This window comes from Mirounga angustirostris, unplaced genomic scaffold, assembly GCF_029215605.1.
Source record: "Mirounga angustirostris isolate CCGP_5_RB_7025 unplaced genomic scaffold, mMirAng1.0.hap1 SCAF_11, whole genome shotgun sequence".
Lineage (NCBI taxonomy): Eukaryota > Metazoa > Chordata > Mammalia > Carnivora > Phocidae > Mirounga > Mirounga angustirostris.
Genome location: NW_026991719.1, coordinates 101,065,003 through 101,088,566, shown reverse-complemented (window position 1 = coordinate 101,088,566; position 23,564 = coordinate 101,065,003). Strand labels below are relative to the sequence as shown.

The window sequence follows — 23,564 nt, the reverse complement described above, 5'->3', positions numbered from 1 at the left end:
TTTAAAATATTTTAAGACAAATTAGGTAAATAAAGCTTTCAAATATTTTATTGAAATATGAAAGACCATTAATGATTCAAAAAAGCTTTTTCAAAAAAGACTCTGGTAAAGAAACATGCAAACATAATTCATGTATTTAGGATTATTCCAGAATGAACAAGCTAGAGAGAATGAAAATTAGTTACACCTATTAAAATTTAAACCCAAGCTACAAAAAAGGAAAAATTATCTAAACATACGCATTTTGTTTTGAAAGTTAGCTTTCTGAATTCCTTCACAAGTTAAAGTGATGCCTTTATTTCTAGAAATGGTAAATGGCCCAACTCCACGTCGGCACTCGCACTGCATCCATGTTAAATGCTCAGACACCAGATCTTGCCAGTGCACGGAGAGTTGCTCTGTCTCTTGGCAGTTCATCAAGCTCACCCCGACTCGTGTACAACCCAGAATTCCAATTTATTAGTTTATAACAGAACTTAGCATTTTCCTATGGACCACGGACCAGAGTATTTGTCTTGACTCATTCTGCCTCTAACAACAGATCCACCTACACAGTGGGAACCTCACTTAGCATGTGCTTATCACCTTTTATTGACATCTTTTGCTCTTTTTCTGTTACTTTTTTTTAATTGTTACTGTTTTCTTGTCCAACTAGAGAGCGAGCTGCCTGAGCACAGGGGCTGGGTGTTTTTACTTCTCTACCCCAGTGCCTACTGTGTTTGTTGAGTGAGTGAATTCTAGGAGCCCCGAAACAACTTGATATATAATCAAATCACAAAAGTCATGAAAATATACATGTGAGAAAAAATATAAATATCGGTCACTGTGTAAAATCTTGGCTCTCACTTAGGTTGCCGTCGCTTGGAATTGTTAAAAAACAACACAACTGTAAGGTTTTCAGGGCTCCCATAGGGCTACCTAATAGGGAGATCACTTGTAAATCAGCTACTCAGGAGCACAGCTGCTGAAGTTTCCTTTCAAAATAAGGTTTTACGTGGAGTACCAACAACTGGGATAGAGGTAGATGAAAAATCCTGTAATATCAAATGTAATCAACATTTAGAGCGTATTTTAAATTACGGGATTTTTAACCTCCAGATTGGTCTGTGGATTCTGCTATCCAACTTCAGGACACTAGGCGAAAAGGTTGCTTTTAGAATTAAACAGAAATTCTTCCCTCTTTATCCAGTACTTGTCTTAACACACAGTGCACAACTTCATAAATCCCCAAAGACCCTACACCACCATAGCCAGTGGAGAGCGTAATACCTAATGACAAAGACGAGGGACACGAACCGGCTTCCTGCCATCTAATCAAGCAAGACATTTTAAAATCAGTAGCTGTCAAATAATATTTCACTAAAAAATGGTGATTTTGAGAAAAAAACTGAGGATTATTTTTATTTATATTTGGCAAGAATTGACATTAATCTTTTCTAAAGTACCATTATGTTTTAAATCGTTTCCCATTTGTAAATAACACTGAAAATAACCTCATTTCAAAGCGCCTCATTACCGGCAAAGTCCATTTCAGCTTTTACATCATGCTAGAGACTTCCATTACGGGACTATGATGGTTTTAGAAATACATTTGTAGCTCACTGAACTGTATTATCTACAATATATAAGACTTAGCATAGATTTAAATTATAGAAAATAAAGTACAAGGTATTTGATTTTTCTTCATGGTGCTTTCAGGAACACATCAGGATCTTCTCTTCTCCCTAAAGAAAAATAATCACGAAAATCAAGAAAAGATAAACTTACAAGCTATTAAAATTGCAGGTTAACTCGAACTTATAATCATAAAACTTCCAACGGCATAAAGCTCACAAAGATATAACCCGGTGATACAGCTCAAGCAACCAGTACTTAAAACTGAGTTATAAAGAATGGAATACGGAGCAGAAGGAACAGTTTGTAATTGTAATGTGTAATTTGTAAATTGGAGTTCTATTTATATCTCTATTATAAAGGCTAACTACTCATTAATTTAATTCAGCACTTAAGTCTAATTGTCAGTTTATGCCTCAGCCTGGGTCCCTGTCAAAAAGGGACATAACAACTCATTTTTCTAATCATAAATATTTATTGTTTCAATCAAGGCATAGCCTCTTACTCCAAACAAGTGATTAACCCCTTTCAGTAGATGAATAGACAATCACATAGCTGCAGATATTGACCAGTATTCTGTCGTCAGCTTGATACATACACTAAAATAGCTTCGCTCAGGAGATGGGACAACGTGTGCCTGTAGCATAATAGCGTGTACTAATTTAGTTTCCTTCGCTCCAATAAAATGTCATTAATTCAAGCACCACAAATTCAGAAATGAGGATCACGTGGGCCACGCTAACATTAGCCTTTCCTTCCCTAAAGGGAAAGAAAGTATCGTTTACTAAGCAAAGGTGAAGGACGGCCCAGGTGTTGTCGGAACTATTCCATCCTTCAAACGTTTTGTGTCTAAGTTAGTGAAGTGAAATGGTACTTCGGTGTTGACAAAAGGGACATGGTGGAGAACAAGACGGAAAAGAGGGGTTTAAATGTTGTGGGCTCATCGAATTCTTTTTATTTTCCCGGAGTTTTATTAAAAGTTTACAGTGGAGCCTATTGAAATCATAACCTGTGAATAGTACCCCCTCGCTCGACTGGCTGGCAACACCTACCTCCCCACTGCATGTTGCTTACCGAACTTCCCATAACTTTATATTTATGAACAGGTTGACTCATAACCCCGAGCTGCCAAGCCCTGTCGAAAATGGACAGTGAACCATACCTGTAGTACCTTGTGCACTTCTAACTGAGCATTTCTTCTCAACTGGATACTGCAGAGGTATTACAATACCTTGATCTGGCTTCTGAAATGCTGAAATGAGATTTTTTATTTTCCGGAAAAATCTTTTATGAACCCCAGGTGCTGTCTGGAAAATAAAAGGCCAAGCAAATTATTCACCTACCTCCGAATGATATAAATAGGCCTACAAAATGTGTGAGGGAGGCTTAGATCGGTAACATTTGTATAACTTGTTCAAATATTTGAAAACATAAGGAAGAAGGAAAAACAACATTTCTAGCAGAGCTTACTTTGGTTGGCTGAACTTCCCTGCAAGAGGAGCTAATGAGCTGTCATTTCAGTTCTCCCAAGGGTGGTATTAGTTTGTACAAGCTCCTGCCCTTCCTGCCTGCTACCCATCACACATCCCGAGCCTCTAAGGGTATACAGGCCATTACCCACAATGAATGCACCAACAGAGAAGATGCAGTTAAACACAGAAAAAACACAGATCGTACAGGTCATTAATAAAAAGACTGAAAAAACAAACCAACAACAGCAGCCTAGCCTCCCAGTCATCATTCCACAGTAAAAATGCTATGCAGGAAATTAAAAATTGACCGTTATGATATACACAACACATAGCTAGTTAGTCCCCAGACTCTCCCCTCACCATACGTCCTGCCTCATCCTTCATATTGAATTTTTTCCTCCTCGGGAAACTTCCCTATCCTCCCCAAAATTGCTCTCTGCCAACACCTCACCGTGACAAGGTTTTCTCTATGACACGAAAATGAAAGACTATATAAGGTCACCTTTATTTATTTGTTTGTTTGCTTTTAAGAGATCATTATTTGCAAGTGACTATTAAAATGTATTCCTTTCCTGACATCAATTCTGTTGCAAAGGCACTGCTGAAAATAACAATTTCCTGCAAAAGCTTATGAGCCCAGCTTTAGGCATCAGCTCAAAACTGTCATTTTACATAAAATAAAATAGTATTGCTATAAGCAATTGAACAATGACTAGGTTTTTTTTTGAAAGCTGTTTTTCAGCTATTCCATCTGGAAGATTCTTGAGGTGGGAGCTGTTTGTTTGTTAGCATTTAATGAGAAAACATGAAGGCTGGCAAGCAAACTTCAGCCAACTAGACGAAAAGCTGAGGACAGCACGCTGTCCATAGTAACTCACAGTCATTTCCTACATTGGGGCAAGTATTTTTTTTTTTTTTGAAAGCACTGAAAAAGTTCTTTTTAGCTTTAAATTAGTGTCTACTGGGAGGCTCACAGAGTCCAGAGCCTCAGTAGATGTAGAACACTCTCTCTCTCAGCTCCACCCCTATGGTCAAAACACCTTCCCAGAACTGGGGGCACCTGGGTGGCCCAGTCAGTTGAACGGCGGACTCTTGGTTTCAGCTCAGGTCAGCATCTCAGGGCCATGGGGATCGAAACCAGCATGGATCCCTGCACTGGGCTCTGTGCTCAGCAGGGAGTCTGCTTGAGATTCTCTCTCTCTCCCCCTCTCCCTCTGCCCCTCCCCACCCCCCTCTAAAATAAAGAACTGAATCTTTAAAAAAAAAAACCTTCCCAGAACTCGACTTGAGACCTCATCCAAAATACCATGGCCATTCTTACAGGGCTCCAAACAGTTCTTTGGCTCCAAGACAGAATCTCTAAATGGCATGGGCAGGTCATAGGCACAAAATACCTCCTTATATCTTCCTCACAGTACTTTTTCAATTCCAGGCACTTTCCCGTCATTTGCCTCCACTATTTCCTCACAAATTGGCAGTGATCTGCTGATTTGCTTATTCCCATTTGACAGATAAGAAAATGGAAATACAGGGGTGCCTATGTGGCTCAGTCAGTTGAGCGACCAACTCTGGATCTCAGCTCAGGTCTTGATCTTAGGGCTGTGAGTTCAAGCTCCGCACTGGGCTCCACGCTGGGCGTGAAGCCTACTTAAAAAAAGAAAAAGAAATACAAAGGGATAATTCAGCTTGCCCAGGGTCACACAGATAATCAGAAGCAGAACTGGCTCTAGATCCCAGCACCCAGTCTTTTGTTGTTCAGGTCAATACCCACAATGAGTTCACCAACAGAGAGGGTAAGACCAAACAGTTTCTAGAGAAGTTAGAGTCACCAACCAGAAGAGAAACTGTACACTCCCCCAGTGTGGAAAGATTTCAAACCACACATCTTTTTAGCTGTTCTTGTGGCTTGTAAAACCATTTATCAACAGAAACATCTTTTTTATGGGGACTTAACATGCAGTTAACGCTTGATTATCCACACTAACAGAAAGGAATAATAGCACTGGATGTACAATTTGAACATGGGATACAATGTTTCACTGGCAAATGACTATCCTAATTTACAGTGTTTTGCTTAGGTTAATATGTAAAGTTATTTAGCATCTACTGATCTACTGATGATCAAATATCCAGAAAAGCCCAAAGGCACTGAAGTCCACAGGGGGAGCTTAGTACTTTTTTTTTTTTAAGATTTTCTTTATTTATTTGAGATAGAATGAGAGTGAGAGCATGACAGCGCAAGCAGGGAGAGTGGCAGAGGAAGAGGGAGAAGCAGGCTCTCCACTGAGGAGCCCGACGCGGGGCTCGATCCCAGGACCCTGGGATCATGACCTGAGCCGAAGGCAGACGCTTAACCAACTGAGCCACCCAGGCACCCTAGTACATTTTTTTTTTTACAATATACTGATGACAATGCACATATCAATAAATGACAGTTGACTGTGTATAGAATTCTCTAAATTCACAATTTAGCAAAATTTTAGCCTGAGTCTCATGAGATAAGTTAATACACTAGGCAATGATAAAACCTAAAAGTCTATCTAAAAGTAGATATTCACATAATATTTGTCTTTCATAATTTGGGGGATCCAGAGTTAAAATTTCATTGATTTTTCCTGCTGTGTGGCAAACTAAAGCACTGTTCCAAAAAGCAGTATAAATATCTGTCATTTAACCAATTTTGAAAATACATTTACCACAAGAATCGTACCACTGACAACTCCCATTCTGTCACTGAACTCAGCTATTGTTCAAATTTGCACATTTCCCATACTGCCATCTCTTAGTTATCCATGGAAACATGTTTTGGATCACAGCTGGTCTTCAATATGCTCTGGAGAAATTTCTTCCAGTCAGGTGATATGAGCTCTGAGAACACACACTAGTTTAATATTCCCTTAACAAAAAAACATAACTAAGAAAGCAAATTTAGTAGATAGAAAAAATGCAATATGCATTTCAAAAATAAATCTAAGGCATTTTTTAAAAACTGTTTTCCCTTTGGAGAAAACATGCCAATCTTCTGCTCTCTTGGTGCAGATAATTACAATATGGGGTCAGGCCAGACAACAGGATGAAAGGACATTTATGTTCAATAAGCCCTTTCTTCCTTAACATGATCACAAGCATGTAACAATCGGCATATGATATTATACTTGAAATAGAAGAAAACAAATTTAAAGACAAGATTAGCTAAACCCTAATAATTTGAGGCCCTTTCCATAAAGAATATTCTTCAGCAGCCGAAGGCTACTTCTCTAGGGAGAAAGCCTATTTCTAATCAAAGTATATACAAATATATATGTATATATCACAAACAACTATTCTTCATGATAAATGAAATTTAATTTCTGATTCAATCATCTCTGCAGTGCTGCAGAGAATTTTAAAATATAAACGGGTGTAAATCGTTTTGATTAGAAATGTTACTGCTTTGCCTCTAATTAGTATCACAGTATTAATTATCTGTGATAATTATAAAGTAATTAATTATTATTAATTATTATTAATGAATTATTTATTTATGATATAAAGCAACATGTTTGAAAACTTGCCCTAATTCATCTCTGTAGTTTAAAACATCTGTAGTCTGCAACTTGGGCTTTCTAGTTTACTGATGAATTTGTAAAGGTTAGAGCTATTTTAATTTTTTTTAAGTCTAGACTTTAGTATTTCTTAAGCGCATAGACTGAGTTATTAACAGAGGTTGATATTTGCATTTATGTTTTCAAACACCTCATAATAAAGTGCTTTCATTATAAAGACAGGCTGTTTTTAAAGAGTCAGAAATCTGAGAAAGCATTTGAGGTCAAAGGTTTCAGTTGTAGAGACCTCTACATTGGTAAGATGTGATATCCTACCCTGGTACATGGAAATAAATTCGCTCTGTGGGCATTACTTGCAACGGTATAGTGACTTTCAAATGTTTTCAAAGCCATCAGAGCCCATTTTTCTAATGAAATCCTATCCGAGCCCCAGCTGATAAGCAAAACAAAGGTGAACCTTTCGGATCAAAGATGAATTGGGCACCCAAAAGCATATCCACTTTTGTCCCCCTCTCCCTCTGACCCCCACTCCCGGCTGCCCCATGGCAGCCAGTTGGAAGAACTTTAGAATTTTGGAGAGCGTACCTTTAAAACCACTGCAATGTTCCCTCTAATTTTATTCTGCCTACCCTTGTCTTTCCCACATGGCCCAGCTAGGAGTCTGCCTCCACACAAAGAGCAATCTTGATTACTAATCCTTGGAAAATCTTCCCTTCTTTGAACTCCTATGCTAGATAACATGGCAATTGACTACATAAAATCATTGTCCAGCAGTTTGGGTGAGTTCACATTTTTGAGGGCTTACTATGTACCAGGTCCTGTAGCTAAGAGCTTTCTTTTATAAGCATTATCCCATTTAATCTTCAAAATGAACCCTATGAGCAAGGCACTATTTTTAGGCTCATTTTACAGATGAAGAAATTTGTTCAGGGATAAGTTAAGTAACCTGCCCAAGTTCACAGACCTGTCAGGGAGGAGGGGGTTCCAGACCTGGAACCCAGATCTACTTGACGACAAACTCTGAGCTCTCACATCGCTCTTGAATTCATGTTGTATCTCCCCAGGGGTATTAGATAGAGGCTCTTAGAAAACAGGAGTCATATTGTTTAATCCACCATTGATCCAATGCTCATATTGGTATCATTTGGTAAATAATTGCTTATTTAACCATAATACACATTTTGTATATGCTTTCTAAAATTTTGCATAGGCACTAAAAGTTTGACACAATCCTTCAACTTTTTTATATTTTCCCCAAAGTGAGACCATTCTATACAATGGTGGCTGAACAGAACTGGGACAAAAATTCTCTAAAGCCTTCTTAAGACCTATGAATAATTTTGGGTTGGAGCTTTAGTGATTTGAATCTGATGAATATTTGGGGAAAGTAGGATTTGACAACTCTTTTATAAAACCAGCTTAAATTTCAAACACCTCCCTGATACCCCCAGAAGCAAAAAATAATAAAAAAGCTATACCTCAGCACTCCAAGAACCTGTTTCTGTCTGGGACACTCGGTATGTATAAATGTAACCTTGATACCTGTGAAAGAATAAACTTCAATTACTGAAACAATCCAAAAGAACAACAGATGCTCTAAATTTGAGCTTAACTATTCCACATAAATGTTACATAATTGGGACACACATATATGGCACCACTGCATTCACAGGAAGAAAAACCTGGGGGATCTAACTTGCTTGCATATTATATCTGGTTAATCACAGTTTTTAGAGAGCCTTCTTTATCTTTTCCCTTTTTTAAAATATGGGAGCTCACACTCCTAAGGATTTGTCTAGTTGAGAGACTGGACAGAAAGAAACTAGAGATGTGTTGTAATTAGTAAAAATCATGGTTTATTAAATAGACTGAAGAAAGTGTAGTCATTTTTTTAAAGATTTTATTTGTCAGAGAGAGAGAGAGTGCACAAGCAGGGGGAGTGGCAGGCAGAGGGAGAAGCAGACTCCCCGCTGAGCAGGGAGCCCATTGCGGGGCTGGATCCCAGGGCCCTGGGATCACGACCTGAGCTGAAGGCAGACGCTTAACTGACTGAGCCACCCAGGTGTCCCCAAAGTGTGGTCATATTACTTTTAAGTACATATAGAGCCTTTAGGTGAAAAATATTTTACTGGGAAAAGGTACTATCAGGTCCACTTAATAGAAATAATAATAATATTAATTATAAATATAATAAATATAATACTATATTTCTATAATATTACTATTATAGTTACTTTACAGTATAATATAGTAAGAATAGAAATTTGAATTAAAAAAATTCCTGGGGCACCTGGGTGGTTCAGTTGGTTAAGCATCCAACTCTTGGTTTCAGTTTAGGTCATGATCTTGGGGTCATGGGATTAAGTCCCGAGCCTGGCTCTGCGCTCAGCACGGAATGTGCTTGCCCCTCTCCCTCTGTTCCTCCCTCTGCTTGCTCTCTCTCTCTCTTACTCTCTCAAAAATAAATAAAATTTTTCAGAAAAGACTCCTGCTAAAGTACTTGAAAGCAGCTTGTCCTTTGGGGTAAACATTCTCCACCATCACTCAGTGTGTAAGCATACTTGTACAACTATAATTGATGCCAAGAGTTTTAGATGCTGTATTAGTTTGCTTTGGCTGCCACAGCAAAATACCACAGAGCAGGTGGCTTAAACAAAAGAAATTTATTTTCTCACAGTTCTGGAGGTTGGAAGTCCAAGATCAAGGTGCCAGCGACATAGCTTTCATTCTGAGGCCTCTTCTCTTGGCTCGTAGGCAGCCACCATCTTGCTGTGAGCTCACATGACCTCTTCCTTGTGTGTGCATGGAGAGAGACTCTCTTCTTCTTATAAGGCTACCCATCCTATTGGATTAGAGCCCCACCCTTACGGCCTCATTTAACCTTAACTATATTCCAAAGGCCTATCTCCAAATACAGCCGCAATGTGGGTTAGGGCTTCAACACAGGAATTTGATGAGGACACAATTCAGTCCATAGCACATGCATTATTATCTCTTTTGGACCCCACGACAATCCTGTGAGCTTTATATTGTAAAATTAATCTTATAGATGAGGAAACTGAGACTTTGAGAAGCTAAGTAACGAGAACCACACTAGAGATCAAGCAACAAAGATGGGATTTGAATCAGGCCTGTTTAACTCTAGAGCCCTAGCTCTTGGTCCCCATACTATAATGGATGTAGATTATAATCTGCCTAAGAAACGTTTACTTCATAGAAAAGTAGGGTAAACTTTGTTCTGAATTATTTCAAATTATGAATAGGAGTATGGATCAGATTCTCTGGATCAACACAGTTTTATTTTAGACATTTTCTGATTGTTATTCTTAGGCACAAGTTTAGGTCACTATAGATCCTTGGTTAGAATACATGTTAAACTTTGGTAAAAACAAATGTATTTAAACTTTAAAGAACAGATGATTCTAAAGCATTCCAAACAGAGGGTCATCCTCAAGTAATTGACCTCACTTACCATCAATTCCCTTTAGAACTCAAAGTCTTTAAATATGTGGAGTAGGGGCACCTGGGTGGCTCAATCAGTTGGATGTCCAACTCTTGGTTTCAGTTCATGTCATGATCTTGGGGTCATGGGATTGAGCCCTGCGTTGGGCTCTGTGTTCAGCTAGGAGTCTGCTGGAGATTCTCTATCTCCCTCTCTCTCTCCTTCTGCCCCTGCCCCCACTTGCATGCGTGCGCGCACACTCTCTCTCTCAAATGAATAAATAAATCTTTTTAAAAATGTGCATTAAATTACTGAATCTTTAATCAATATCCATCAGTACTGATTATCTAAAGGACAAAAAAATACATCTGAAACACTATGATCAGGTTCATTCAATTTGTGAAACCAAAAAAATTCAATTTAATTGCTGGTGTGATTATAGGAAATGTTTCATTTTTGTTATGAAGGTTTGCCAGCATATTTAGATCATACATAAAATAGCTTGATATATGCATATATAATATGCTAAATAAAAATATAATATTACATTGTTAAAGTCTTATTTTTTTAAGCAACAAAATCTACCTCAAAGCCCACTGATTACAGTAAGTACTCTACAGGGAACAAGGTGAGGGCTTTGAGTTCCATTTTTCACCATGGGAACTCGAAACCTAAAGCTTTAAGTGATTGTCTTAAAGTCACATAGCAAAATGGAGATAGAAGCAGAGAAATAGCATAGGTCCTTCGTTCCAATTTCCCTCTGGGAAGCGATTAATGGCAGCAATTCAGTATCATTAAAGGTGATGTGGAAATGCATTATTTAAAATCTCAGCGACGATGCAAGCAAAATCGTAAGCAACCAGTTTTCACTTTCTAAAACAGCGAGTCTCTAAAAATACAAAGAATCTATCTCCCTACTATCATTCAGCCTCATTTAGTCAAAATAAATGAGTCTGTTTTGAAAATTGTTTCCTAACGAATCTGATCTTATCTCACTTTCAGTTAAGCAGCAGGAACCTGAGTACCACTTCAAAAGCCCTTACCTCCCTCAGTCTCTGAACAACCTGGTGTCAGTGGCACCTAAAACTTCTTGTGATTAACCCATCTAATATTAACAATTTCCTACTCCCCCGCCCCTCAGATTTCTGAATGAGCAGAATCGCTTCACCCCTCAAATAAACCAGTAGTTCATCTCTTCCACTTTCAAGTCACTGAAGTCACTGACCGAGAATCCCCTGTACTCAATTCTCGTTACCCTATGGTCATAGATGCAAGAGATCCAAAAAGGGGCCATCCAAATTACATTGCCAGGGTAATAATATCAGCATCACCTGGGAACTTGTTAGAAATGCAGGGTCTCAGGCCTTGCCCGCGAACCACTGAATCAGAATCGGTATTTTAACAAGATCTCCGGGTGATTTGTAAGAACGTTACAGTTACAGGTGGACTGATTAAAATGCAAAAAGAATGCCCACACCTTATTGGGATTCTTGATGGCAATTTCTGCAAAGTCAAGCTAGGTTCTTGCACTCACCTAGGGCACTTCTGTGCCACCTCCTCCGTAGTCACTCAGTCTCTGTTTTCGGAATTAAGAGTACGCTTATCGTAAGGAGCACTGAGTAATGTATAGAACTGTTGAATCATTATACTGTACACCTGAAACTAATCTAACACTGCATGTTAACTATACTTCAGTAAAAACGTTTTTAATTTCAAAATAAATAAAAGTTTTTAAGGAAAAAAATAAATACAAGCTGAAGCTTTTTCAATTGTTTCAGTCTTCATTGAGCAGTGTTTCTGAACCATGTACTTCCTCTTCTCCAACAAAATTTCATGTTTTGTTTTCTGTAGCTTGAGTTATGAAATAATAATTTTAAAATATAAAATTCAACTAAAATTTGAGTATGTTTTTTCAAACTACACATAGTCTCTCCCCATCCACTGAAAAGCCACCGTTCTAGGAAATAAATTGGGAATAGAGTTGTAAAAAGAGCCATAATACCATGCATATTTTTGACCTAATGAATGACCTTGCTTATCTTCATTACACTCCAAGGAATCAAAGGACAAAGCAATTTCATAAAGAGTTTCATAGTACTTCTATTTTAAGGGTGGGAAAAAAGAGAATTAACCTAAGTACCCCCAAATAAGGTATGTTATTCAAAATAAGAAAATGGTAGCAGAAAGAACCATTCAAAATTATACCGAAGTGCAAAGGTATTAGAGTCCTCTTATGTTTTTCAAAAAATGTTAAATTAAGCACATGGGTTATGTTAATATAAAATATGGTACATGAAAGGAGTGGACACACAGAGACATCACCCTGATTACAACTATTCAGAACCATATCTGTATATATACAAACTAGAAGCAAATTTAAACTAATATAAATGCATCCTCATATATTAATTTTTCCTATAAAGTTACATAAGTGACTACTAACATTTTTTTAAAGAAAAAGAAGCAAAATTACAATTTGGTGCTTTACAAATCTAGTCTAAGTCACAAACCAGAAAAATCTAATTTATGTTTAAAAACTCTTTTTTTTTTTTTTAAAGATTTTATTTATTCATGAGAGACAGAGGCAGAGGGAGAAGCAGGCTCCCCGCGGAGCAGGGAGCCCGATGCGGGACTCGATCCCAGGACTCTGGGATCATGACCTGAGCCAAAGGCAGATGCTTAACCGACTGAGCCACCCAGGCGTCCCTATGTTTAAAAACTCTTGCATCCCTTTTAGGATTATCTTTTCTCTGACTCCTTCCATTAATACAGACAAACCAAGAATGCTCTGTAATTTTAAAATTCCTTCCTCCACCAAATCTTTTGTCAGACTTGTTGATTGTCCTGGAATTTAAAATTTATCATGAAAAAAAATCTAGAAAATGAATAATTAGTAGAAAACAGTCGAGGCTTTTTATTGCTATTGTTATTGACATGAATTTTAACTAATATTTTGCATTTTAATGACTACAAAGCATGTGTTGATTCGGGCCCTGCTAATATTAAAATTCGCCTTCATTTTTTCAAAAGCTGTCCCAACCCTTAAAAAAGTGCTCTGGTTAGAAATGAACGAGAAGAAAGCAACCTTGACTTATTTCTTATTTTCTCAAGGGGTCAGTGTTAGGGACAAATCTTGGTTTAGAACTAACAAAACCACAACTCTTTCTTTATACCACTTCAAGGACTACACAAAAGAAAAAGTTTAGCTACCTCTGATTCTTCATGACACTGCAAATAAAGCATGCTAGTGCCCATACGGTCTATGTCTATACAAACCAATGCTATGAGCAAAATTCAAGGCACAATTAAAATGTGACTGATTTTTTAACAAATATTTCAGAACTTTTAAACCCAGAAGAATATACCATATACAAAGCCATCATTATTGAGACTATACCCTGAGTCAAGAGATTTCTGAATTTCCTATGGCACAATCTTCCTTTTTTCAGACTGAACTTGAATTTACAAAACTGATATATCAAGTCATTCAGCTTCAAGTCTGATGGGAAAACTATGTAAAACCAGTTTCGATGAGTCATGACAATAAATGTAATCTCTTCTTCCCCTGAACTGCCACAGCACATTTTATTTATGTAGTCCTATGATGCTCTGACTTGGTATTCCAATTATTTGTAGATCTTTTATGTATATTAACTATACCTACTACATGTTTGCTTTATAAACATTAACTCATGTAATAATCCTCTGAGAATTACTAACCCTATGAGGGAAATACTATTCTTATCATCATTTCCCTTTTCACAGATAAGGAACCTGAGATACCGAAAGTTTAAGTAACTTGCCCGAGATAAAATAGCTAGTTTAGGGTCAAGTTGGGATGGAGTGAATTAATAAATTGGTCTTAAGGTGATTCCAAAAGCACAGTTCTCAAAAAGGGAGGAAGTCTGCTTGGCCTCAGGGCTGGAAGTGTCCACTGAGGGGGAGAGGAAAAGAAGGGGCTGAAGAAAAGAAGCCAGTTGAGGAGAACCCAAAAAAGATTAACCCAGACTTCCCCTTCACTTAGGCAAATGACATCCTCAGATTAATCTTGCAACTTTAATTTCACGTTGTCAACCAGAATCAGCACTTGATTTACTGGTCTGTGAATTGTACATTTGGTGGTTTATGTGATGCAACTTTAATCCTAGGCTGGCTTTCAGGCTTGCTCTGCCACTAATGGATTGTACTCAGAAAATCCAAAATAATTCTGGTGACCTAAATTATCATGAAGACAAATGCGGCACCAACACATATATCCAATTGTAATAAAAAACTAACTGTAAACTAAGTCATAATTTCTCATTCTTTTGAGTTCTTGGCTACAATGTTTCCATCTATTACAACTGATAAACTGGAATTTTATTTCGTCACTGCTCCTTCCCCCATTTCTCCAGCTCAGTGGTTTCATAGGCACTTTATTCCCAGTCATCCCTTAAATCTCAAAGGACAAAAAGACAATTATCCTTTTATCTAAAGACATATATGTCAAATGACTTCACTATGCGTCCTTGCAGCTAAAGAATGTAACAGCACTTCAGCTTCTAAATCTTCCATCAGATAGGTAACAAACAAAGTCAGAGATGTACAGGAGGATGCTAATTATGGAAATAAACTATTTCTGCAAACTAATTATTTTAAATATTTTAAATTGGTTTTCCTCCTCTCACCATCAAACTACCCCAGTGGGCATGGAGGACTTTCCCAATGGCTGTCTACATTGAGGGTGAGAAGGGAAGAAATGTCAGAGTTCAAGTGTAACTTAGTGAGAAGAAACCTAATATACATAGAAAACCAAAAAGAATAAACTAAACTACACTAAAATAAAATAAAATAAAACTATTTGCATTAATAAGAGCATTTAGTACACAGGATGAATACAAGAAAAATGTTAAGTCGGTAGCTTTCTTAAGCAACAGAAAATTATGGTAGAAAAAGAAAATTCCATTTTCAATAGAAACAAAAAAAATTGACACGTACATTCATACACACAATGACTAGAAATAAACTTAACAAAAAATGTGCAATATCTATAGGAAGAAAACTACAAAACTTTATTGATGGATATAAATTTAAAAAAAATTTTTTTTAAAGATTTTATTTATTTATTTGAGAGAGAGCACATGAGAGGGGGGAGGGTCAGAGGGAGAAGCAGACCCCCTGCTGAGCAAGGAGCCCGATATGGGACTCGATCCCGGGACTCCAGGATCATGACCTGAGCCGAAGGCAGTCGCTTAACCAACTGAGCCACCCAGGTGCCCAAATTTTAAAAATTAATAAATGGAGAGATGTATCAGGTTTTTTGATGGGAAGACTACATTCTTTAAAGATGGCAATTATTCCTTAATTTATTATTGAGTTTAATGTAGTCCCAATGGGATTTTTTTTTAACTTAACAAAATTAGTCTACATTTCATCTCAAAGAACCAATAAATAAGAATAGCAAATAATTAGGGTGCCTGGCTGGCTCAGTTGGTGGAGCGTGCAACTTTTGATGTTGGGGTTGTGAGTTCAAGCCTCATATTGGGTGTGGAGATTACTTAAAAATAAAATCTTTAAGGGGCACCTGGGTGGCTCATTCGTTAAGCGTCTGCCTTCGGCTCAGGTCATGATCCCAGGGTCCTGGGATCGAGCCTCACATCAGGCTCCCTGCTAAGAGGGGAGCCTGCTTCTCCCTCTCCCACTCCTCCTGCTTTGTTCCCTCTCTCACTGTGTCTCTCTCTGTCAAATAAATTAATAAAATCTTTAAAAAATAAATAAATAAAATAAATCTTTGGGGAAAAAAAGAATAGCAAATAATTATTTAAATGTATTAAACATTATCATACTACAGTGCTAGTAATACAAGAATAAATAGATCAGTTGAGCCAAATAGGTGGGAAATAATAACTGCTATATGTTAGAGTTTAACATATGTTAAAGTAGGCTAGGAAATCAATGGGGAATGGAAGTTCTATTTATAAATTATATTAGGACAATTGTTAGCTACTTTGAAACAAAATCAAATTAGATCTCTTCTCCACATCAAAATGAAATCCCAAATGGAATTAAAGAGTTAAATGTAAACGAACTAAACCATAAATTGAAAACAAAAACTGAAGTGAAGTGGTATGACATCTCTGCAGGAGAAAGAACTTTCTAAGCTGGGAAGCAAAGGAAGAAATTAAGCACAAAGAAAATGAGTGACAGATTTGACTACTAAAAATGTTATTTTTTGTGTATCAGAGAAAAGTAACGGCAAACACCAAACTGAGAAAAGATACTTGCAACAGATCAAGGATTAGTATATAAAAATTCATAATGTGTTAAGAAAAATAGTAAGATCCAAATGGTTAAATGGCAAAGCACACAAAGAGCCAATTTATGAACAAGGAGGTATAATAGCTTACCAACCATATAAAAGACACTCTAACTAATCAAAGAAATATGAAATAAAGAGTGAGACACCAAATTTCAAGGAGAATTTTTTTTAACAATATACCCATTTCTAGGGAGGGCATAGTGAAATGGACACTCATGCATTACTGTTGAACATATATGTAAACTGGCATAACCATTTAGGAAAAATATTTGATGATCATGTATATATCAAGAATCCTAAGCTGTTAATGTTTTCTGACCTGGAAATTGCATATCTTGAAATTCATTATAAGGAAATAATATAAATACAAGGAAATCTTTATGGACTAAAATATGAATCATGATGACATTTGTAACAGCAAAGAAAAATGGAATGATTCAAATGTCTAAAAATGATGACAGGTTAAGGAAAATAGAGTACAATCACTGGCTGAGCTATCATGCAGCCATAAAAAATGATGTCTTAAAATATATATGAATGGGTTTTTTTCATGTTAAGTGGAAAATGCAGTAGAATATGATATTGTAAGAGCACTTGTGTGTTTAGAAAGCAATTTATTTTATTAAAATATGGAAGAAAATTCCCTTAATTTTCAACAATAATTGTCTTTAGGTTTTAAAAATATAGATGATTTCCCTCATTTCCATTACTTATATTTTTCAAGTTTTCTATAAGAAGAATAGGTATTAGGAACTATTTTTAATAGACTCATTATACAAAAATCTGCATTTATGTACTGAAAATAACTGAAAGGAAAACTCACTTTATTTTTTTTTTAAGATTTTATTTATTTATTTGACAGAGAAAGACACAGCGAGAGAGGGAACACAAACGGGGAGTGGGAGAGGGAGAAGCAGACTCCCCGCCGAGCAGGGAGCCCGATGCGGGACTCGATCCCGGGACTCCAGGATCATGACCTGAGCCGAAGGCAGTCGCTTAACCAACTGAGCCACCCAGGCGCCCAGGAAAACTCACTTTAAAGGAAGGTGAGAAATTCTGTAAATGGAAAATTTCTTTAGTGCTTTATGAGATTCAATTTTCCAAAACTGAACAGAGGAAAAGGCCATATCTAAAGGCCATGAATGGGGGCTCAGAACCAGGGAAAAGAGCAAGCATAGTTTGAAAATAGAGTTTAAAATAAAGTTTGAAAGCACACATAATGTATTATTTCTGCCATAAAATTATAGAAACTAAAGATCAACCAAACCTTCTTGGACAATGGGAGAAAACGAGAGATAGAATGAGAAACTACTCTGAGTGAATTCTATAGTCAATTCACGTTTGTTAGCTATATCTTGTTCGTGTGTATATGACACCATTTACATTGTTATTTCTACTGCATATCATGAGCACACAAGTTTTGGTTTGAAATGAGTACGTTGTTTATTTCAAAATAAAATATGATTTTTGTTACTACAGCATAGTACTAAAATGGGGGCATGAAATTTTTATGTTTATCAAAAGGGACCCTTGGCTCAAAAAGCGTAAGAAACTATCATGAAAGACAATGTATCCTTGTGTCTTTCCTCTGTAGCACAGCCTGGCAATCATGATCTAAGACTTTGAGGCCCCAGTGTGCCCATCAAAAGACATGCTAGGAGATTCCCAGTTTGCCTACCGAATTCCACGACTTCATAAGGAAGTTTGCATGGAGAACTGAGAGTCATAAAAACTGCATTTATGCAAGATTCACTTTGGGTAAAAACTTACATGTTTGAGAATTTCCCACTCTGCCTAAGTTAATTCCTTATGTGGTCCTGGCCTACATAGGCAAAAGGCTAAAAGTTGTCCTTTTCTTTTGCATATTTTTCCAATAGCGATCTTATGCAAAAGGTAGGCACACCTTACGATTCCTATTTAACGTGTATGGAAATCAAGACCCAGAGAAGCTGAATGACCTCCCCAGAGTCCACACCCTGGCCTGATTATCAGTCCAAAGCTCTTTGCAGTAAAGAAGGGTATTTGCCTTGGCAATCCATTTGCTAATTCAAAAATATTTATTGAGTGCCTATTATGTACCTCATAACGTGCCTCATAATGGCTATTATGTGCTAGGTTGTGTTCCTGGTGCAGAAGACAATGTCCCTGCCTTCAGTGAGTTTCCATTTTTGCTGAAGAAAACAGCAATACATAAGTAAACAAGCAGATGTCAGCTAGTTTAAAGCTCCTTGAAGAAAAATAAAGTCATAGAGTATAACAGGCACAGGGAGAAGGTACTTAATTTAGATAGGGTGGTCAAGGAAGTGGTCTCTGAGGCACGAGGCAGAAGTAACAAAGTGTAAAGATCCTAGGAGGAGAGCGCACAGTTGGCAGGTTTGAGAAAAAACAAAGGGGCCAATGTGGCTGAGTCTTTAGGTGCATCTTGCCACACACTGTCTCATCTTACTCCCCTGCCCAGGCTTCTTTTTTACCGCTAGGTTAAGGGGCTCATTACCTCCTTTGTCACCTTCTCTAAAGAAGCCCCTTTCGCTTGCCCACTCATTCTTCCACATTCTTCTGATAAGAAAAGAGCCGCAGAATACTAGATGGCTTTCACTGACCTTCCCCAGTTTCCAATTGGGAAAAACAATAATGTAAGCAAATCATAAGGGTCTGAGCCTAAGACTAGTATCAAAAAGACAATAAATAACAAGTGTCGGCAAGGATGTGGAGAAAAGTGAACCTTTCCGCACTTCTGGTAAGAATGTAAATTGGTGTGACTACTATGGAAAACAGTATGGAGGTTCCTCAAAAAAACTGGAATAGAAATACCATGATCCAGTAATTCCACTACTGGGTATTTACCCAAAGAAAACAAAAACACTAATTCAAAAAAGCATATGCACCCCTATGTTTATTGCAGCATTATTTACAATAGGCAAGATATGGAAGCAACCCAAGTGTCCATCAGCAGATGAATGGATAAAGAAGATGTGGTATAATATATACAATGGAATATTACTCAGCCATAAAAAGAATGAAATCTTGCCATTTGCAATGACATGGATGGAGCTAAAGAGTATAATGCTAAGTGAAATAAGTCAGAGAAAGTCAAATACCATATGCTTTCACTTATATGCAGAATCTAAAAAATAAAACAAACAAAAATACTCTTAAATACAGAGGACAAACTGGTGGTCACCAGAGGGGAGAGGGATGGGGGGGGATGGGCAAAATAGGTGAAGAGGATTAAGAGGTACAAATTTCTAGTTATAAAATAAATAAGTCATAGATATGAAAAGTACAGCATAGGGGATATAGTCAACAATACTGTAATAACTTTGTATGGTGACAGATGGTGACCACACTTATCGTGCTGAGCATTTTGTAATGCGTAGAATTGTCAAATCACTATGTCGTACACCTAAAACCAATATAACATTGTATGTCAACTGTACTTCAAAAAGAAAAAAAAAGATGTGAGCCCAAGAAATTCAACTGCTTCCACATATTTCTCTTGAAGCCTTTATAATAAATGTATTTAGCATGGCCTGAGAGTTGTCACCAACATGGCTTGACCATGTAAAAAAAAAAAAAAAAACAATAAACAACGAAAATCATCTAATAATGGCCTCAGTATGATCTTCTTCACTGACCCAGAAAGTATTTCATAATCTTGCAGTGTATCATTAGGTATCAAAATTACTACCAAGCATTTTCCTTCATTTTGTTTCTGACTAGAGCCTACTACGTAGTGCAGGTGTTTCATGTGTAACAAAAAGTGATCAAGTTAGGTCCTTCCTTAGAAATGCCCCATGAGTACCGAAAGAACTCGACTGAAGACAGATACAATAATAATAACAGCTTACATTTACTGAGCATTTATGATGTGTCCGGTCCAGTGTCAAATTCTTTACCTGCATTATCGCATTTGCCCCTCACTCTCCTATGAGGTAGGTTGCATTATTATACCCATTTTATGGACAAGAAAACCAAAGGACCGAGAGGTTAACTTGCCAAGGTCACAAGTCTACCATCAGACTGGCACAGGATTAGGTCTCAGATCTCCTGATTCTGGAGCCCTGGAGCAAAGATGAAGGTGGATCTGATTCAAAATGGGCGTTAGACTAAGGCATGCCTAGGTAAAGGGCAAAGCTGAATCATAACAGGGGTGTTTTCCCTTCATGCCCTTTACCACTACTGTCAGTCCTAGCTTTTTATCAAGAAGGATCCTACTTCTCAAGTATCATATGATCTCACTGATAGGAGGAATTCATAATCTCAGGAAACAAACTGACGGTTGCTGGAGTGGAGGGGGATAGGAGGGATGGGGTAGCTGGGTGATAGACATAGGGGAGGGTATGTGCTATGGTGAGCGCTGTGAATTGTGTAAGACTGTTGAATCACAGACCTGTACTTCTGAGACAAATAATGCAATATATGTTAAGAAAAAAAGAAGAAGAAGAAGGTAGCAGGAGGGGAAGAATGAAGGGGGGGAAATCGGAGGGGGAGATGAACCATGAGAGACGATGGACTCTGAGAAACAAACTGAGGGTTTTAGAGGGGAGGGCAGTGGGGGATGGGTTAGCCCGGTGATGGGCATGTACTGCATGGAGCACTGGGTGTTATATGAAAACAACGAATCATGGAACACTACATCAAAAACTAATGATGTATGGTAATTAACATAACATAATAAAATAAAATTTAAAAAAAAGAAGGGTCCTACTTCTGAAACCCCCAGCCCCCACACACAGCTCCTCCAAAAGAAGCGAAGTAAGCAGATCCAGAGGGGCAGTCTTACTTCCAAATATCCCCCTCTCAGCACCCCGACCTAACTGGCATTGCATTCTTAAAGTAATGAATTCCTCTTGCTCTCCCAGAACGTGATGGTTTCCCTTGGGAGGACACCTCCAATTCCATTTAAAGAGATCTGGAAAGGCAGAGATGCCTTTCCTTTTCTCAGGAGTCAGTGGCCCCAATTTTGGCCAGTCCACCATCCCAGGGCTCCACCTCGCTGGCCTCCACTAGAGGTCAAAACGGGAGGTGGGGAGCCTGGATCTTCCTCAGAGCAAAGGTAGATTCTAGGCCTCCTCTCCCCACCCCAAAGGGCATTCTCCGCAGCTGCCACAAAAGGCCCCCGGGGAGGCCTTTCTGGAGCGGGAAGGCCCTGGGAGTGAAACCCCCATGAAGGGCCTACCCCGAAGCTCGGTCCGCGACGCCCCTAGGCTGGACCTGCGGAAGGCCTTGGGGAGGTCGCAGGAGCAGTGTTGGAGGCCCCGACGTCGCCCGCCGCCGCCCGCAGCCCCAGCCGGTGCGGTCTGGCCGGCGGGCCCGGTGCCCGCAGCCACCGCGACGTACTCACAGCACACACAGGCAGTACACGCCCGGGACGCTCTCGCTGTCTCTCAGCAAATAGCTGCCATCCAGCCCCGTGGCCAGCAGAAGCTTCTCGCCCGTCTCCCGGCTGATTTTGCCGTGGTACACAGCCACCGCGTCCATGGCCTGGTGGACTCGTGGGCCGCTGAGGCGTGGGCCGGTGGAAGTCAGATGCCCCTGCTGCGGCAACCGGGCCCCAAGTCAGCCACCTGAGTCCCAGTTCAGCCAGATGTGCAGAAAAAGAGAGAGGAGCGCCCGAACAACAGGATGTTGTCTATCTGCCTTCAAACCTCCTTCTCACACTTCAATTAAAACCAGCTCAGCAATTTAGAAGCTTGGTTATTGCCACAAGGTTCAATCCCCCTCCCTGCCCCCACCCTCCGCACCCCACCCCCAACACAGGGTTCAGAGGGGGAGGGGAGGCCAACTGGAAGAAGGTCCTTGCAAGATCTCGGTTGTACTACCCAAGGCCGACCCGGGCCCACAGACAGGACTGCTTGCTAAGGCTTCCGTTCTTGCAGGTTTCCCAGGGGCCGCCAGGGATGACTTAGCTTAATTAGTCCCCAGACGGGTTGATGATAGAGGCAAGGTGTACATGGCCTTCATGTGGGGCAGAAACATGCTGACAGAGAATGAAAGAACCAGAAGCTCTAAGACCAAAACACAGAAACTACCAGTACTGTCAGTGGGCAGGCACTCCTGAGCACAACCAGGAGGCTCTGACACAATCAGAAAAGTCCGTGAGAAACCAACACGGGCCAAGTCTCCTTTGCTACTCTTCCTAGTCATCTTGAGCAATCCTGATCCTGAGCAAATACTGATTTTTCCTACTTTCTTGGCCAAGATTCCGGAGTGCTGACTGAGGAACAAAAATTCAATCTATGTCTGGGACACCTGGGTGGCTCAGTCGGTTAGCGTCTGCCTTCCGCTAGGGTCCTGATCCCAGAGTGCCAGGATCAAGCCCTGCATCAGGCTCCTGCTCATGCTAGCTCTCACTTGCTCTCTCTCTCTCTCTCAAATAAATAAATAAAACCTTTAAAAAACATCCATCTATATCCAAAGATGTTCCAGATTTTTGTTTGTTTGTTTGATAAGCCTTAGTTGAGAGAATGAATCATTTCATTGGTGCTCTGTCTTTATGTGGACTTGTATACACCCTTTGATGTACAGGGCCCACCTATCTGCATTTGGGGCATAAAACTTGTTTTAAATCATATCGCAAGTGTTGATAATTTTAGCCTCTGCTGTTAATAGAGCATGTTTTTTCTTCAGTTGATGCTAAACTATCATTAATTTTTAAAGCCTTTCAACTTTCATTGCCTACTCTGAAATAAAGCATTGCTTCTATTTTAAAATACGCTGCTAAGTAATATTCCCCTCAAACTTCCTCCTTTTTACTGGAATAAGACTTTGTTTAATGCTTGAAGCTGGATGGTCTTCTACATTGTTCCTTTCGATTATGTTAAATACTTGTAAAACAGGATTTTACATAACTGAAGTCATGTGTCTGTTGTATCTCTTCCACAACTTCAGCACCTAGTTCTGCAAGAGCACGGCAAGGCTGGGAGCTCAAGGCTGGGAGAACAATTTCTAAATCCCCACATGCCCAGAGCTGCCTTGCACCAAAGCCAGATACGTGTTTGCCACCCGCTGGGGATGAGAACAGTCCTCTCAGATTTCAATGGCAGCTAGTAGTGACTCACCTTTTTTTTTTTTTTTTTTTTTTTAAGTAAACTCTACCCCCCGACACGGGGCTCAAACTCAGGACCCGAGATCAAGAGTCACATGGTCTACCGACTGAGCCCGCCAGGTGCCCCGTGACTCTCCTTGATTGA

At 39.0% G+C, this 23,564-nt stretch overlaps 1 protein-coding gene across 1 annotated transcript; it reads right to left on the bottom strand.

Annotated features, from left to right (window-relative positions):
• Window positions 1–1,683: 1,683 nt before the first annotated feature.
• SH2D1A (SH2 domain containing 1A) lies at window positions 1,684–22,004 on the bottom strand. Its single transcript, XM_045882181.3, has 4 exons — window positions 21,716–22,004; window positions 8,110–8,173; window positions 2,777–2,921; window positions 1,684–1,724 (listed from the first exon to the last, which is right to left on the bottom strand). Exons 1-4 carry the CDS (start codon window positions 21,850–21,852, stop codon window positions 1,684–1,686), a joined length of 387 nt encoding a protein of 128 aa, XP_045738137.1. The 5' UTR covers window positions 21,853–22,004.
• Between the last annotated feature and the right edge of the window lie 1,560 nt (window positions 22,005–23,564).